The sequence below is a fragment of the Manis javanica genome, chromosome 7, assembly GCF_040802235.1.
Source record: "Manis javanica isolate MJ-LG chromosome 7, MJ_LKY, whole genome shotgun sequence".
NCBI lineage: Eukaryota > Metazoa > Chordata > Mammalia > Pholidota > Manidae > Manis > Manis javanica.
In genome coordinates, this window is record NC_133162.1 from 25,913,493 (window position 1) to 25,930,687 (window position 17,195).

At 38.2% G+C, this 17,195-nt stretch overlaps 1 protein-coding gene across 5 annotated transcripts in view; it reads left to right on the forward strand.

The window, feature by feature from the left end:
* ARMH3 (armadillo like helical domain containing 3) overlaps positions 1-17,195 on the forward strand; it is a 233,335-nt gene that overhangs the window by 53,017 nt on the left and 163,123 nt on the right. For all 5 annotated transcript variants that reach the window (XR_012133065.1, XM_073240515.1, XM_037001303.2 and 2 more), the window contains exons 9-17: positions 77-133; positions 1,467-1,510; positions 2,577-2,637; positions 4,365-4,411; positions 4,934-5,009; positions 6,554-6,647; positions 9,851-9,952; positions 14,864-14,922; positions 16,435-16,500. Coding sequence is in view for 4 of the 5 variants with exons in the window: in XM_073240515.1 (XP_073096616.1) it covers positions 77-133; positions 1,467-1,510; positions 2,577-2,637; positions 4,365-4,411; positions 4,934-5,009; positions 6,554-6,647; positions 9,851-9,952; positions 14,864-14,922; positions 16,435-16,500 (606 nt within the window). In the remaining variant the exon portion in view is untranslated. The remainder of the gene's footprint in view (positions 1-76; positions 134-1,466; positions 1,511-2,576; positions 2,638-4,364; positions 4,412-4,933; positions 5,010-6,553; positions 6,648-9,850; positions 9,953-14,863; positions 14,923-16,434; positions 16,501-17,195) is intronic.

Here is a 17,195-nt window from a genome sequence, read left to right on the forward strand (position 1 = left end):
ATTTTTGTTAACACTGTTAAATAGCTAAGAGTTCTTAACTAGGTCACACTCACCTTGACTCTCTTCTGTTTAACAGTCTGTGAATCCTTATATTGTGAAGCTGTCTATTGTGGATGATGAGGCCACACTCAATGTGAGTATCTAGATCCTCCTGTTTTGTTTTAATTACTTGCATTGGGTGGCCTTACTTTCAGTGGACATTTAGAACAGAGCAGAGAACTATTATGTTAATTTCATCTGGTTATAAAGAGGAAATTGGTATTTCTTTTTAGAGCACCCATGTGACTATTTCATTGTCTTCTATCTTTTTGTCATGGAAGGAAGGTTTGAGGGGACATTTGCTTGCTAATCATGATGAAATGGTTGGCTATATTTCATGTTACAGCATGCTGAGGTTGATTATCCTACAAGGTCAGTAAGTTACATTTCCAAGAGTAAGAGGGCTTACGTGGTTTATCAGATCACCTTGATGTACTTTAAATGCCTAACAATTTTTTTTGGTAGTAAAACACACTTATTGGGAAAATATATCCATTACCAATTAAATTAAAAACCATAAATATAACAATTAGTATAGGTATAATCTCCTGGATTTCTTATAGTCATGAGACCCTTACTTGCTGCCTGTGCCAACAGATATGAGGTCACTCCCCCAAAGCTGGATGTGGCCTGGGGATTCCAGTCTAGCAATTGTATATGTTAATTATACCTCTGTAAAGATGAAAAAAAAAAAGAAGGCTAGATGACTACATGATGGGAGATTCCTTCTTGTAGAACTAGCCAGATGGTAAAGCTGAAACATGGAGGATCGATCATACATATCTGCTACATATGTCCTTGAAATTTTAGGAAATAACATCTGATTTCTGAATATAGGGAGAAAAAGATGACCATGTGTCTGGCTTTATTCCTTTCCATCTTGTCTTCTTCGTTCATTTAGTTTCCTTTTGGGGAAAAAAAACAAAACATGATCCATCCTTGTGGCCTCAATTGAACTTTGTGTTATGCTTAGGTTCCAGAGCAAGCGTTGATAAGTCATTTTAACATTTTTGGATTCTTCCTTTATTACACTCCTGTTTTCCTATGGCCTGATAGCATGCACCTTCATTTAGCACAGGACTCATTGTCACTTTTATTATGGCCATTTTAGAGACATATAAACTTTTTGTTTGGATATTCTAACTCAGTCTCTTCTTTTGGGGTGAAATGATCCCTGCGAAATTTTCAGTCATCTGGGCTGGTCTGTTTCACCCCTTGTTACTCTCAGGTAACATTAAGTAAGATAATTAGTTTGGAAAAATCTTTCCAAAGACGTTCCTTTTGATGATTTGATAATACCTCTCAGAATTTCTGTCCCTGTTGCCAACTTCCAGGACCATGGAAGTAGTCACACTAGATCCCTTGGCCTAGTCACAGTATTGCCATCAATCTCTTATTTCACCTCTGTTATCTTTTTTTGTTTCTAGGGAATGGGGCTTGTGATTGCTCAGGCTTTATCTGAGTACAACAGGTAAGTTCACCTTTTCAGAAGGTAAGGGTCCAGTTTTCATTTGAATTGGTTGAGTAAGAAACAGGTTTGTTAGAGTTCTTGGGTGAACTTCCCTTACTTATCCTAGAAAAATGTACAGTTGCTGGCAGATCTGATTGTTCTAGCTTGGCTTGGTGACCTTAGCAAAGGATTGTTTCTAACACCAGGGAAAAGTAACCACCACATTAGTCCATCTTTTCTTTAAGCAATTAGGCACATTGTTTTGCAACCTTAGGAATTTTATTGCAGAGCATTTTAACTAGTTTTCTAGCCACAAGCAGCCTCTTCCATTTAGTGCAGTGTATCATACTATCATTTCTTACATAAAAAAGTTTGCAATGCACTGTTCTTTTGTACACTTAAAAAAAAGAAAGGAGAAAACATATTGAATTGGCTCTAGTTGACAGATGCTTCTTTTTCATCAGGAATCAACTGCAACTTGCCAGCATCCCAGTCTATACTGAGGGCTCTCTTCTTTGATGCTTGTTTTCTCTCTTGCTATGAATGGGGAAGAATCTGGTATGCAGTGAATGGAAACCAGAAGGGCCCCTAATCCTGGCATGGGCCAGGCAGGATCTTTCTTTTTTCTTTCCAGACTTACCTCACATATAATTGGGTGTTGGAATTTCAAATATATCCCATCTCCACAAATACTTTACCTCACAGATTTCCCTCTTCTTCCTCCAAAAACAAACAAGATTTTCACTGTTACAATCTTAAAGTAATTTCACTGTTAATACTTTTCAAGTAATAGTCTGTTTGGGAAATAACTGGATCAGCCATATGTTAGAGCAGTTTTACACTTTTGCAGCTTGCTCTCTTAAGTCTCTCCCAAAGTAGCCAGGCATTTTGGTACACACTACTTCAAGAGCAGATGCACACATGCCTTTTAGCTTGCAAGGAAACCTGCAATGGCTAGATTGTTACAATGCTTTTGTTTTCTGGAGTCAGTGAATGCTGTCAGTACCCTGCCCATTACCTAGAATGACAAGGACAAAGACATACTTGATAAATAATACTAAAGTTGAATTTAGTTATTTTTGTTCAGGCAGTATAAAGACAAGGAAGAAGAACACCAGAGTGGATTTTTCTCTGCTTTAACAAATATGGTAAGTCCTACTTGTTTTTTTTCTCTCTTGCTCAAAAGTGTAAGAGGTCTGTAGGAATAGACAAATCTGGAGTCAGACGTTCAGCTATTTGAGGTGATGAGGGGATAGAGTCTGCTCAGAGCAGATTTTTTTTGAGAGCTGTATCTCTTTTAGAGATTTCTAAACCCATGTGAGATAGGGAAAGGAGAGATCTTGATTCCTCTGGAACTGCTTTTTCAAATCATTTCAGTTTTTAAAGGCTAAAAGAAAGGTACGTATTAAACTAGACTTGCCTCTGTGGAACACAGAATAGGAGGGTTTAGATCTGAGTCCAACTTTGAGTGCTCCTTAGCTGTCTGCTGTAAACACTTGATCCCTCATAGCTGGTTCTGGAGCCCAGGGATTGGTGCAATGAATCTGAGTCACTTCTCTAAAGGCTTGCTGGGCTGAGAGGTCCATGGTTTAGGTAAGTTACTGGTTTAGTTTGCAAGATTCCACAGCAAGGTTTTCTCAGCCTTGGCACCATAAGCGTTTTGGGCTAGATCATCTGGGACTAATTTTTTTTTTAAGGTATCATTGATATACATTGTTATGAAGGTTTCTTAAGAAAAACAATGTGGTTACTACATTCACCCATATTATTGAGTCCTCCCCTCTCCCCCCCAACCCCCGATGCCCCAATTGCAGTCACTGTCCACCAGTGTAATAAGATGCTACAGAGTCACTACTTGTCTGGGACTAATTTCCAAGAGATAAGTCTAGCAGGTCTTAGAATTTAGGCAGATTCAGGAAGTCTTCCTGGGCATTAGTATTCAAGCAATCAGCCCTAGGGCACGACAGTTTTTGAGTTCATTGCAAAGAATAGCTGTCCTTCCACCTCCACAAAAGGCAGTTTTTTTCCCCCAGTGCCTATGCCTCTTTTCTTCTTTCTCAGAGACTACTCTCAGGAAAGGCCTTGATAAATTCTTTAACTGTGAAGCATAAATGACTAAAGTCTCTCAGAGGTCAGAGCAGTACGAGTGCTATATTGGTGTTGGTTAAATAAATTGGATATAATTATAGTGCTCCTAGGGATCTTTGCGTTTTTGGCCAAAACATTTTATGTCAAAGAAACTTCTGCTGTGTAGTTTTGGGCATCAGTAACAGGTAGAGAGGTATTTGTAGAGGGATGGGCATCTTGGTGCCTCTGATACCACATATTTTGGAGGCAACTTACTCTACTTACTTATTTGACTGCCCTGCTTAGGACACAAATTAAAGATTTTGTGATCTGAAAGATGGACAATGGGTCTCACATAGATGGTTCTGGTCTGAAACTAAAATAGTTCCCCCAAGAAGGCTTCATGTTGGATGAAATCAGCCTACTTTCTGTGATGTTCTTTATGAATTAGTTCCTATGTTCAAGTAAGCATCTCCTAGGAAAGATGCAGAGTGATGAGGATGTCTAGATTAACATTTGTTCAGTCAGTGGTTCCTTAGCTTACACATTAAAAAGGAGAGATAGACAAAAGTACTGGGATTGTTTTTCTTCAGTCCCTTTAAGGACAGACAGTTTAGTGGATCTCTCATTATTTCATTTATTACTCATGATTGTTTTAAGATTTTCAAAGTGGTCTAGTTTTGGTGTGGGTGATGGTGGGTAAATTCTCAGGCTGCAAGCAGCCTGTTTCTACATTAAGGGCTTCATAAGGCACAAAGCTCTTCTCATGTTTCCTTTGCAAGTCCGCAATTCCTCTTTTCTTCCACAGGTGGGCAGCATGTTCATAGCAGATGCCCATGAGAAAATCTCAGTACAGTTAAGTGCCTGACATTCTTGTGCAGTAACTTGAACTTTAGTGTGGGCTTTCTGGGTGGATATGAGAGTGTGAAACATTACCGCTTGATAATCTTTTATAGATTGAAACTTTTTTGGTGATTTAGCAAATGGGTCTTGGGTTTTAAATAATAATGGACCCTTAGAAACTTCCACTTTGGTCAAATATATTGAGCTCCAAGAAGCTGAAAAAGTGTTCTCAGCTGTTTCTGGAATGAAATCAAAGAGGGCTGGGTATCTGAGCCAGTTAAGGACTTAATGGGACTGGGGTGGAAAAGTGAGAGGGAAAATTAAGTAATTAAGAACTAGTCCTAGGGAATGAAAGTTACAGCCCTCACTCCTTGCATATATTCCCTTTACATAATCCCACAAAGGAAATAAAGGGAAAATTAGAAACTCAAAGGGATTGATACTGAGGATCTGGGGTGAAATCTTATCTTGATGGTTGTACACTTTTAACTCTTTCACCTTAAAAGCCTCTCCAATTGTTCTTTTTTTCTTTAGAACCAATGAGGCCATCCTTCTGGCACTTTATGAAGCTGTTCATTTAAATCGCAACTTCATCACAGTGTTAGCCCAGGTTGGTTATATCAATAATTCCAGTACTCTTTCTCCCTGAATTTCGTATAGATTCAACCCATTGAAAAACCTGTCTGGCCATGACTGTTTAAACCCTGCTTTGTATTGGTGAGCGGTCATAACAGAGCAGCATGAAATGCCTTTGCTTCATGTTATCCTCAAATATTTGTTTCCTTCTGGTGCTGAAGTGGGTCTGCTAACATGCAAATTAATGATTTTCAGCTGTTTCACTGATTCTTTTAATCCGAATGAGTTGAGATTGCTTCATTTTGCTTACTGGAAACCCCTTGGTATTTGCCCATATGGATTTTTATACCAGGCTTCCTGCTTTCTAAACTACTGTGGAGTTACATCCAGGGATGAAATAGACCAAGTCACTAATCTTGTTATCTCATCAATTTCCAGGGAAGAAAAGCAAAAATAATCTTTTCCAGCATATGGTTAATCTGTTAACAGAAAAAAATGGTCTACAAATATTGAAAGCAGGAAGTCATAGAACACTGCATGCTGGGTCACTTGCCTAGGGATATCTTCAGTAGTTGGCATAGAAGGTGAATAAAATAGTCTGAGCTCAAGTGCTGTCCATGAAAGCCGTTTTAAAAAATTGATAAAGTGTGTTTATCTTAAAGTCAGTGTTTAAAATATGTATGTAGGTTTCTTTTAAAGGAAAGTTTTCTTATGGTTTCTTTTCTTAAAGGGCAGGTGTGTATGGAAACACTGAGTTTAAACAAAAAAAATAAGGTCATGCTTAAAAAGCGTTGTGCTAGATTGGGGTCTTCCTAAGAGGACACTTATGATTTTTCACAACTGATAATATAAGAAACTTTACCCGCTATTCTCACTATGTTCGTTGTCTGCCCTCTGAATTCTGTAACTTTTTTTAAAGGAAGGGGTAAGGTAAAAGGCTGGCAAAGCTGTTGAGGAAGGAAAGGGAGAAGCTGCTAGTCTGCTTAATTCTCAAGAGCTGATGTGGCAGGGAGGCTAAGGAAGGTCAGGGACAGAGGAATCATCTGTTTTGGTTTTCAGCGGACAACTCCCCCATGTCTCTGCCTCCCCACTCTGTCTTTTCACTTGTTTGTTGTGGAACAGGAAGGCTGTCTTCTGCATAGCTCTTCTTATAGTCCCCATTCTCCCCTTGGTTCACCTGCATTTATTAATCAACTATGTGGTCATCAGAAAAGTGTAGATGTGTTTTTAGGTTCATCTGGTGAGAGTCATCTTCTCAGGTTCAGTTAGGACTGCAAATGCCCTTTTTCTGTAGAATAATCCTATGTATTTATTTATTCCAGCTTTTTATTTGTACAGTTCTGCAGGAAAACCTATGTAATGGGAACTTTTCTGCTTAAAGAAAACTAGCCTACAGAGCTTCTTATTAGATTTTAGCAAGCATCAACAGTAATCAGGTACTCATGGGAACTAAATGCAGGAGCAGTCTCTATTCACTGAGCATTCTGTCTAATTATGAGGCAAGGAACACCAGAAAGGATATTAGGCAGTCGATACTCAGAACTGAATTATCTCTTTCTTACCTGTCTTCTCTTTCAGAGTCATCCGGAAATGGGCTTGGTGACAACCCCTGTTAGTCCTGCTCCAACAACCCCAGCCACACCACTTGGGACCACACCACCCTCTTCGGATGGTAAGCCCATCACCTCTTCTGTTTTCTTGATTAATATGATCTTGAATCTTTGAGGGTGAGCACAGCTGTGTTGAACAAAGAACATAGTTGTTTATTCTTTCTATTAAGAAATTCTCTGTAGTACTCTTCTTTAGAACTTCTGAAGCCCCAAGGAAAACTTTGGAAAAGATAGTCAAGTGCTTCTCTCTGTGTGAGAAGCTATATAACTCCATCTTGTCTTCCTCAATGTATGGTTGTAGAATCATGAATATCTGAAAGAGACCTCTGAGGTCAGTGATGATGCCTGTCCTGCCAGACTCAGGGTTTTTTGTGATGCTCATATGAGGTATTTTATGCATATTCCCTGAAATAAATGTAAAATAGTAGTGTTATCTCATGTTATCATTTACCAAATGAGGGAGTTGAGGCCAGAGGAGTAAGTGGTTTGCCTAAGATTAGTGAGAGTTGAGACTAAGAATTAAGACCTGGATCAGGGCAGGGATCTTATCTGTTTTATTCACTGCTATCTGCCCAGCATAGTGCCTGGCATGGTCAGTGCCTAGTAAATATTTGTTGAGTAAATGACTGAGAAAGTGAACCTGGGATTTACTCACTGTTATGGATCTGCCAGCCACTGCCAGTTAGAAAGTGCAAACTTTGAGTGGATTATAATTGGGAATTTGGTGGGTATTTAAGACTTCTCCCCATAAAAAAATAACAAAAACATTTTTCCACTTTATAAAATTTATGGCTGGAACTTAAGGTAACAGAAAATAAATTACGAATTTTGTTCAATAAACTTTGTGTCACCTAAGTTGGTTCTATTGTAAGCTGAGTGTTTTGATGGAATACATTAACCTAAAAATAATCTTTGTTAATATTTGATGTTTTGCTTAAAATGTTGACTGCATTTTGTGTAAAGAAATATTGGAAATCTAACTTACATCCTTTCCTTGTTCCTTCTTAGTGTCTGTCAATGAAGTGACCTTTGATTTGCTTTCTTTCCTTTAAATTTTCATACAGCACCTGTGGCAGTAGCATTTCAAGGTAGTACAGCAGTATTGGTACAAAAGCATGACAGGGAGGTGCCATTGATATTCAGGTCTATTGTAGCAAATTGCATATGTTTAGAATTGAAGGCCAAATTCCAAAGTATCTTGATGAGAAGGAGCAAGTAGTAAGGAGTACTTATTTGTCTCTCCTTATTCAGGTCACTGAATAATCCAATGGAAATACTGTTCTTTCTCTTTAAGAATGAAGCTTCCCTGGTTACCATGGATATGAAAAGCTCTCTCTCGATTTCTCTCGCTCTCTCGCTCTCTTTCTCTTTATACACACACACACACATACATACATGTATATATATATATCTGAGTTCATGTGATGTTGGGGTTTGGGTGCCTCAGAGAACTACCTTTCAAACTGTTCATTATGAACACTTCCACCCACGCACTTGATTATGCAATGGCAGTATTTGTGCTTACTTACCCACAACGAGTGAGCTTTTAGTTTTTCTAGTGATAAAATAGAGTCAGCCCACTTTATAATAACTGTCTCCCTTGACAAAGTCTGCTGGGAAGAATTATAAAGCCAAAGATAAATGAATAACTCTTAGGCAGAAGATTGTAATTTGTGAGGGATTTTATTCTTTCTTTTATTTTGTTTTTTCTTCTCTCCTGACTCATTTCCTTACTGTAGGGGTCCTAATTATTATAAACTTGTTTTCAGTTTTTCATTATGTATAGTGGTGCTCAATAGCCTAATTATATTTAAAGGTATGACACTGGAGCCATTATTTTAAAAAGCCAGCAGTTTAGATGTAACATTTGTTCTCAGCTCAGACTTGACATTTGATAACTCAGTCTTGGCAAGAGAGGACTTTCTGGTAAACTAAAAATATATATATGTCTGTATTTCCACATATTATATAAGACAGTTTACCAGTTATTGCTGCATGTAAGTGAGGAAGAAAAAAGTCCCACTTACCAGTTAGATGCCTCTTTGTATTGGACAAAGGCATGATTATGGGCTCCGAGCTTCGAAATAGGCTATAGTTTGAAATGACAATCTTAAGTCATTAACCCATAACACGAATTGAGACCTTTTAGTATTTGGACATAAAAATATATTTGTCTTTTAGTAGTTCTTGGGGGTTGCACTGTGGGAAAACAACCAAGGATTGGGCATGCTAATTTATTTTCATAAGACTTTTTGTTGGTCTTGCTGTGTATTACAGATCCATCATATGCAAATGTTTCCCATTATTAATAAATGTTCTTGGCATTCATTGTAATAACTCCAAAGGGATCCATTGTGGTTATGAATACATATTATTAATAATATCCCAAACTCAGCTGCATCTTCATAGGTGAAAATGGAGCAGAAAGCTACAGATTCTCTAGCTGGGTTATCATGAACCTCCTTTTGCTTATATATTATGTCAGGCAGTGCAAAAGCAATTAAGAAGATGTTTAAGTCTAATTTAAAGTCTTAGAAACTTGGGAAATCTACCTTAAGTAATTCTGTTTGTGTGAATCAGCCCTGTCCTGGTCCCTTATTGTTGATTAGGACTGTGGCTCAGAGAGCTTGGAAACAGCAAGCAGCCAGATACATAAAATTGTTTCCAGGCTGTCCCCATTGATAATGTTTGTTTCTTTTCAGTGTGCATTCCTTTTCAGGTTCCCTTTCAGGGGGGAAGGGATTAAGGAGTAAAATTTGAATGCAGTTCTGCCTCAACTTTTTTCCCTCCCATTTTGGGTATTTCCAGCTTAAAGACTTATTCTCAAAATTGAGCAAGATTTCTCTGTGTTAGGAATGAATTGTCATTTATTTTAAGCAGGAAACTTATCAAAACAAGGTTCATTTATATTTAATACAGGTCTTTCCCTTAGATACAAATCAAAGTGCCTTTAAGAAGGGCCCTGAACTTTTTGAGTTATTTGGGGCTAGAAGTAAAGAAAATACTTTACTTAGTTAGTATGTGAGGAGAAAAGCACTGTTCCTGAAGACTGGCCCTTTTAGATATGAGAGAAGGGCACTGTGTTTAATCGCGGAGTAAGAAGGACTCTAGAGGCAAGGGATTTTATTATAAGCACTTGGTCCTCCCTCTGTTGTGGAAAAAGCTTATTTAGTGATTTCTTTGCCTGCTGGCAAACTGACTGTGTAGGTAGAAATGTTAGATGGAATATGTTAAAGGCTAAGTCATTTCAAATGTTCTATTTCAGTTATAAGTTCTGTGGAACTCCCGCTGGATGCAGATGTACAGACCAGTAATCTACTGATAACCTTCTTAAAGTATAGCTCGATTGTCATGCAGGACACCAAAGGTAAGGTATGCTGTTTTTGGGGCTCAGGAAGCAGAAGGTGTGGCCGGCAGCTACTTAGCTAGAACAAGGAGTAGCATTCATACTTTGGAGTACTGACAAGATGAACCATTGGGGCCTCCTGTACAGGGTGATGGTCCTAATACTGAAAAACAGTGATTTCTCACTGCCAGATGGCAATTAGGTGGTGTTGGGAAAACCTGGAGCTGGAGGGGGAGTATAAAAACTAGCAAGTCATCTTAGCAGATTTTGGTAAATAGATGCGAACTCTTCTATATGGGAAGTGGGGGGATTAGCAAGCTTCAGGTAATTCCCTTTTGAGAACAAGAACTGGAAGCATCAGCTTGTGGTGAGAATTAAAGGTCTGTTGCAGAGTACAGTAGGAAGAGGTGAGATTCAGAGGGACTGTGTTCCTTAACACTTAAAATAGAAGTGTCAGTACCCATCCCAGAAGCTCAGGGTGGAAGGGGTAGAGAAATGGGTGTTGGAAAAGTTTGAGCTTGTTCTATCTGGTTTCCTGTCCTTCCTCTGTTTATGATTTAACTAAATTGGTGATAGGGTAGTGTAATAGTTGGGCTAGGAGGAGAAGGGGCTGGGGGAAACTCAGCAAATTCTGTTTAGTATGTATCTCGGGTTTTTCTTTTTAAACTCAGTTTTTTTTTCTTTATTATGGATTTATATGAGTGTTCACAATTTTCGTTTTTTTCTATTATGTTTTTTATTGTGGTAAAATATACATAACAGAAAATTGACCATTTTAACCATTTTTAAGTGTACAGTTCAGTGGCATTAAGCACATTTACATGGTTGTGCAACCATCACCACCATCCATCTCTAGAACCTCTTCATTTTGTGAAACTGAAACTTGGTACTCATTAAACACTGACTCCCTATTCTCCCCTTCTCCCAGCTCCTGGCAACCACCATTCCACCTTCTCTTTTTATGAGTTTGACTACTCTAGTAGCTCATGTAAGTGGGATATATCCCAGTTTTAAGATTCTCTGGAAAAAAATCCTTTTGTTTCATGGTGACACTGAGGTAGCACTTGCCTCCAGTTTTTTTAAATGAAAAAACTCCAGTATACAGGAAGTTGAAAGGGTCATAACAGAGATCACTCATATACCCATTAATATTTTGCAGTTTCTTTCTGTGTGTATTGATTTTTTGGCCTACTCATTTTAACATGGGTTACAGACATCTTCTACTTCATAGTTTAAGTACTTTGGTATATATTTCAAAATTAAAGACATTTTCCTATATATCCGCTATTATAGCTAAGAGAATCAACAAGAATTCTCTAATCACATAATATTCAGCCTATATTTAGTTTTTCTCAGTTGTCCCAAAAATAGTTTTCACAACTGATAGTTTTTTAACTATACCTAACATTTTCATGAACATTTTTATTAGCATTTTATTTGGTACCTACAGGTTGAGTTATTAGGCTTCTACCATTTTTTTCCTAATTACAAAAGTAATTGAAATACTATTTTTAAAAATTAAAACCTCCTAGCAATGGTTAACTTAAAAAGTGAAAGTCCTTTGGAATTAAGTTCTAAAGAGTTAAAATAATTTCAGATCACTCTTTTTTTAATTGAGTATCATTGATATACAATTTTATATTGCTTTCAAGTATACAACACAGTGGTTCAACAGTTACCCATATTATTAAATCCTCACCCTGGCTAGTGCAGTTACAGTCTGTCAACATAGGAAGATATTATAGAATCATTGACTATATTCTTCATGCTGTACTACTGTTTCCATGACCAGCTTAGATTATGATTGAGAATTTTTGTGACCCATTATCCCCTTCACTCTCTCCATGTACCCATTCAACCCTTCAAATTACTCTCAACAATTTGGTGTGTATTATTCCTTTATAGGTCTTCCTTATAAGAATCTTTAAATCCTACTTTAGGAACCAACTGTTCTCTCTGTTCCATGGTTGAAGTTTGGGTTCTTAAGTTATGGTCCATGGATAAGCTTCAGATTCCAGATAACAAAACATCCAGTTCCACTACAGATGCAAAATTGCTAAAATACTATTGTGTTTTCTACTTCACTTTCCACAAGGAGAGATCAATGCTTTGTGAGGTGGTTTAAGATTCTGCTAAGCATTAAGGTTCTAATTTGCTAAGTGGGCTGTGCAGGTTTCTAGAATGAGTTTTTAGAAATCTTGAAAGGCAAGAACTGCTAAGAGGGTCAGACCAGGATTTGGGAGCTTTTGTATTGAGAAGGAAACATTGGTAGACAGAGAACTAAAAGATAAATATGGGAAATGAATTGTGAGCCAAAAGGAGCTTGAGGGGGCAGAATCTAAGCTTTGCTATACTCAGACATACTACATTAGCTCTTGGAGATTTCTGTCTTGCAAACTTAGAATCTTTTACTTTTGTTACACCTTCTGCATGCTTTCTTTCAAGAGAGAGAGCCCTGTTCAGAGATGAGATAGATGCAATAGTCTGTGTCATTAACTCCTAACATAGAGTGGTCCATTGGGAGCAGCACAGATGGCGAACCTCTGAGACTTGGCAAGTGAGATCTGGCAGGCAAGGGTACCAAGACTCTTGTATATCAGTGTTTCCTGTGGCCATTGCTTCTCCTTTATGGAAAGGGGTAATGCCTTTCTTTCTCTAGAAACAACACAGCAACTGTGAAGAGTAAATAGATGTGACCCTAATAATGAACTTTTAGCTTTGCTTGATATAACACAGTGAATTGAGGCCCTTGGAATGCATTTTTAGCTTTAAAGATTATATAATCCTCTTTGTCCCAGTCACTTTGCCATACATAAAATGAAAGGCAAAATTAAGGGCAGATTAATTGCAGTATGGGTGGTCTCTGGTTGTCTCTCTAAACTCAGGCTGTGTTAGGTCTTTGACAGTAAGAAGCCTAAATATAACAAGGGGCAAGATTAGTTATAATGAAGAATTAATTTCAAAAATGGCTAGTGTATGGCTTTGTTGGCCCAGCTCTCTTCCTGTTTGTTAAGCCCCTGACCTTTTGCATGCTCTGGCTAATAGGATTCATTATGTTTTTAGGAGCAATAGAATCAACTTTTTCTTGGCTCTGCTCCTCCTTGCCACAGATATTACCTCTTCTTTATTATATGTATTTATCATATGATACCTATAGAAAGATACTTTTAATGTATGTGAATATTGTTATAAAGCTTGTAATAAGTATAACAAAGAGCATAAATTATAAAGTATAATAATAAAATGGACATACATGAACCTACAATTCAACTTAAGAAATTTTAATGCTACTGAAGGTACCTGTTTGTTCCCTCCCCAGTTTTTCCTCTCCTTTTTCCCATTCTCCAGAATTTATCATTCCCTTGATTCGGCTTTGCTTCCAAAGCCTTTTTTTTCTGAGGCTCTTCTGACTTGGGTGTGTCACCTTAAAGGAGTATCTGTTCAACCTTTAAGATAGACATTAGGCAAAATATTAAAAATGTATGTGAATCTATGCAAAGACATAAAGTTGACTCACCAAAGTCTTAACAGTCATGACATCTACGTGATATGATTAAATTTGTTTTTTATTGTCCATTTTTGTGCTTTTCTGAATTAAAGTTTATAATGAAGTATGCCTGTTTTTGTATTCAGAAACACTTTTTTTTTTAAGTGGAGAGATAGCTGCAGGCTTTTCTACAAGAGTTGCTTATTAATAGCTTTTGGGGAAAGGGAGGATAGTACCAGAGAAACTGCCTAGAGGTAGGGTAAAAGAGTCTTATGAGTTGGTTTTGCATAGGTGGGGGCACTTCTGTTCTGGCTGCTCAGGGGCTTTGATGTAAGCTATGGGGAATGTTACATAGGTATTATCATCATACCTCTTTTGCACTGCCTATCTCTGAGGAGAGGTGAATGTATTTCTGGACTGCAGCTCCTATTATGCCTTCTAATTGTCAGGTTTTAGTTGATAGATTCCATCTTTGAGGAAGTAGCAGATTGATGTCAGGGTAAGTAGTATTAGCTCACTTCTTTAGCACTACATCTGGATCTTTCCAGAATAGATTTCAGTCTGGGTCCAGTCAACTCATGTGAAACATCATAAGCCATTTGTCCATTTTGGATATGCCAATGTGACCCTCTTCTTACCTCCATTTCACTCCCCCACTCACCCCACAAAGAAAGTAAATAAGCTTTGATGGTTCTGGTAATTGGCAGTGATGGAATAGCTCCTTCTTGGTCATTTGTGTGGGCTTAGAGCTCTGCTATTGAGGTTGCCTTCTTTTTTAAGTAACTAGAATGTGGGTTCTGGAAGACCAGAGGCTTTGTTTAATTCAGTGCTATATCTCTAGTGACTAGAACAGTACCTGACACAAAGTAGGTGCTAAGCAAATATTTGTTGCATGAATAACTCTGGCAGAGAGAAAAATGATCAAATTCATAGCCTTTGCTAGAGTAAGTAATATGCACAGTAGAAGGAGAAGTGTGGGCTGGACCCTGGTCTCTAATTAATTTCTTTCTGATTCCACTGCCAGTTTGCTGTAACAGTTATAAAGCCTTTCTAGATTTTGTGTAAGTGGGTATAGTTGGTGGATAGGGAGGGATGAGAAGGGGATGGACTTCATTATTTAGAAGCAAAGGGCCAATAGGGAAACAAAAGGCATGGTCCTGATTTGAGCCATGACAGTAGAAACTATTAACAGTTAATTTGATGGCTCTTAGAGAGGTGGTTAGCTGTCCATCAGACCATCAGAATATTTAAGAAAAATAATTTTTCTGGGGTACTTGTGTTGTCTAGAAGAAAAGCAAGAATTACTCTAGTAGAACCTTGATTTTCATTCATGAATTTTATGGGGAGACAAAGTGTGAATGTTCTTTTTGATGATACTTACCTTTATTCTCTACAGAAACTTGGTCTGGTTGATTTAGAGGGAAGGGTTTCTTTTTTCTTTACAGATGAGCACCGACTTCACAGCGGCAAACTCTGTCTGATTATCCTTACATGTATTGCAGAGGTAGGTCTCACTAGTTATCTGGTATTAGCTAACTCTTACAAAATGCTATCTTTTCTGCCCTTCTTCCCCAGTTCCTGACTTTTAGGGTCCCAAAGCTTGGGAGAGAAAATCTTCCCTCTTTGTATTGTCTGTTCCTCCCCGCAGGCATGTAATCTCTGAGAGCAGGTACTTTGTTTCCTTCATCAGTGTATTCTTAGTGTCTGGCACATGGTAGAGGCTCAATTAGTATTTACTGCATGAGTTAATCATGCATTGAGAATTGATAATGGCCTGTAATTGAGAACTGGAAAATTCTAGCTCTTAAGAGTTTTAAAAAAGATACTTAAGCCTCTTTAGAAAAAATAGTTCTGTCCTTTGAAGCTACTCACCTGGGTCCTTTGCGTTTAGCAAAACAAAAAAGGAGCTCAGGTTTGGGGAGGCAGGGGCAGGGTGGGAGGTAGAAAAGCTAAATGAGGGAATTGGAAACTGAGTAATACTGGGCTGATTGCAGTGTGGTGAAGTATAAAAGCCAAAGGGGTAAAAGGAAGAGGTGGTTGGGTTTTGTAAGGAGGCTCCTCTGGTTGTATTAACTAGGCCTGGCTTACCCTGGATCTTCTGGCAACATAGGTATAGCAGAACTTAGGTCAGTTTGGAGCTGAATTTGTAGCTTCAACCTTCCTTGTTACTATGCCTTACTCTGATCTTTTCTCTTAAGAAAATAGCAAAGGTGGTCCATGTGGAGTAGAGATCTCTCTGTCTTTTCTCTTCTTATGTTCTCTGTGAAAAGTTGACCTACTTTTCACCAGGTTAGGGGTAGCTGGTTATAGAAGAGCTGCTTATTAGCAGTGGGGCTGGTATAATTGCTTTTCAAAAATCTTTCCAAGAAAATCTTTAAAGGAGTTGTTTTTCACAAATTGTAATGGTTCCTAGTAATTGGAGTTTGTAGGCCTGTCAGATCTTCAGAAAAGGTGTTGGGAAAGGGCCAAGGGATGTTTATTACTGATCCTTTGGGAGCGGGTTTTGATTTTCCATCGGTGTTCAGCAAAGCCAGAGGTAGATGGGGTCTTGTCTAATGCCTTGTTGCCTGTGTAGCAGTTTTCTCCTGCTGTGCCAGGCCCCTTCCCAGTGGAGCACATACCTATCTTCTTAATTGTAGGTCCTCATATGAAGTCTGCACATGGCATCCTGCAGCCCCTATGAAAACCTTCAAACTGTCACAAACAGAGTGGGTTCCTTGGGCAGATAGGAAGAAAGAGAGAATAGGAAAACAGATTCCTCTAAGCATTTGCCTGAAGTCCCTGTGCCTTAATTTTTATTATGTGCAATTGGCTTAGAGATTTTTGACCAGTTAGATACATTGGAAAATTAAATCTAAGTAAAATCTCTAGACTCATCCCATTTGCTATCCAACTGGTCCTTGGAAGTAATTCTTAAAGTCCAAGGATTTGTACGAAGTGTGATAGATTATAAACTGAGTTTCTTAAATACAGTTCTCATTCCTTACTTTTTCTTCATGTTTTTTATTTTTATTAGGATCAGTATGCCAATGCATTTTTGCATGATGACAACATGAATTTTCGAGTAAATTTACATAGAATGGTAGGTGTGACTTTTGCTTATTGTTTTATCTTAGAGGAAATTTTTGTGTGTTGGCAGGATTGAGGAGGATGAAATTGATCCTGCTTAGAACAAACGTGGGTGGAATGTTGTGCTAAAGGGCTCTTGCTTGACTGCTGTTCAACAGACCCATGCCTGTTGTTGTTGGGATCTTTTGTGTGTCATTGAGCTATTCCTTACTCAGGAGACAGTTACTTACTCCATGGCAGTTATATTAGAATGGATCAGTAACCTAGATTTCAACAAGGAGATGGGCCTAAGCCTTTTGTTTTAAAAGTGTAGTATGATTTTTGATTAATTAAGACTAGATGCCTCTTTATTTATCTGAGAGGTAGGGGAAAAAGGAATATAAAGAATCTGGGTACTTCCTAAAAACTTAGAGATATGTCAAAAAATATCACATTGACATGGATGGAGCTAGAGGGTATTATGCGCAGTGAAATAAGCCAGGCGGAGAAAGACAAGTACCAAATGATCTCACTCATATGTGGAGTATAAGAACAAAAGAAAACTGAAGGAACAAAACAGCAGCAGAAGCACAGAACCCAAGAATGGACTAATAGTTACCAAAGGGAAAGGGACTCGGGAGGACGGGTGGGAAGGGAGGGATAAGGGCGGGAAGAAAAGAAAGGGGGCGTTACGATTAGCATATATAGTGTTGGGGGGGTATGGGGAGG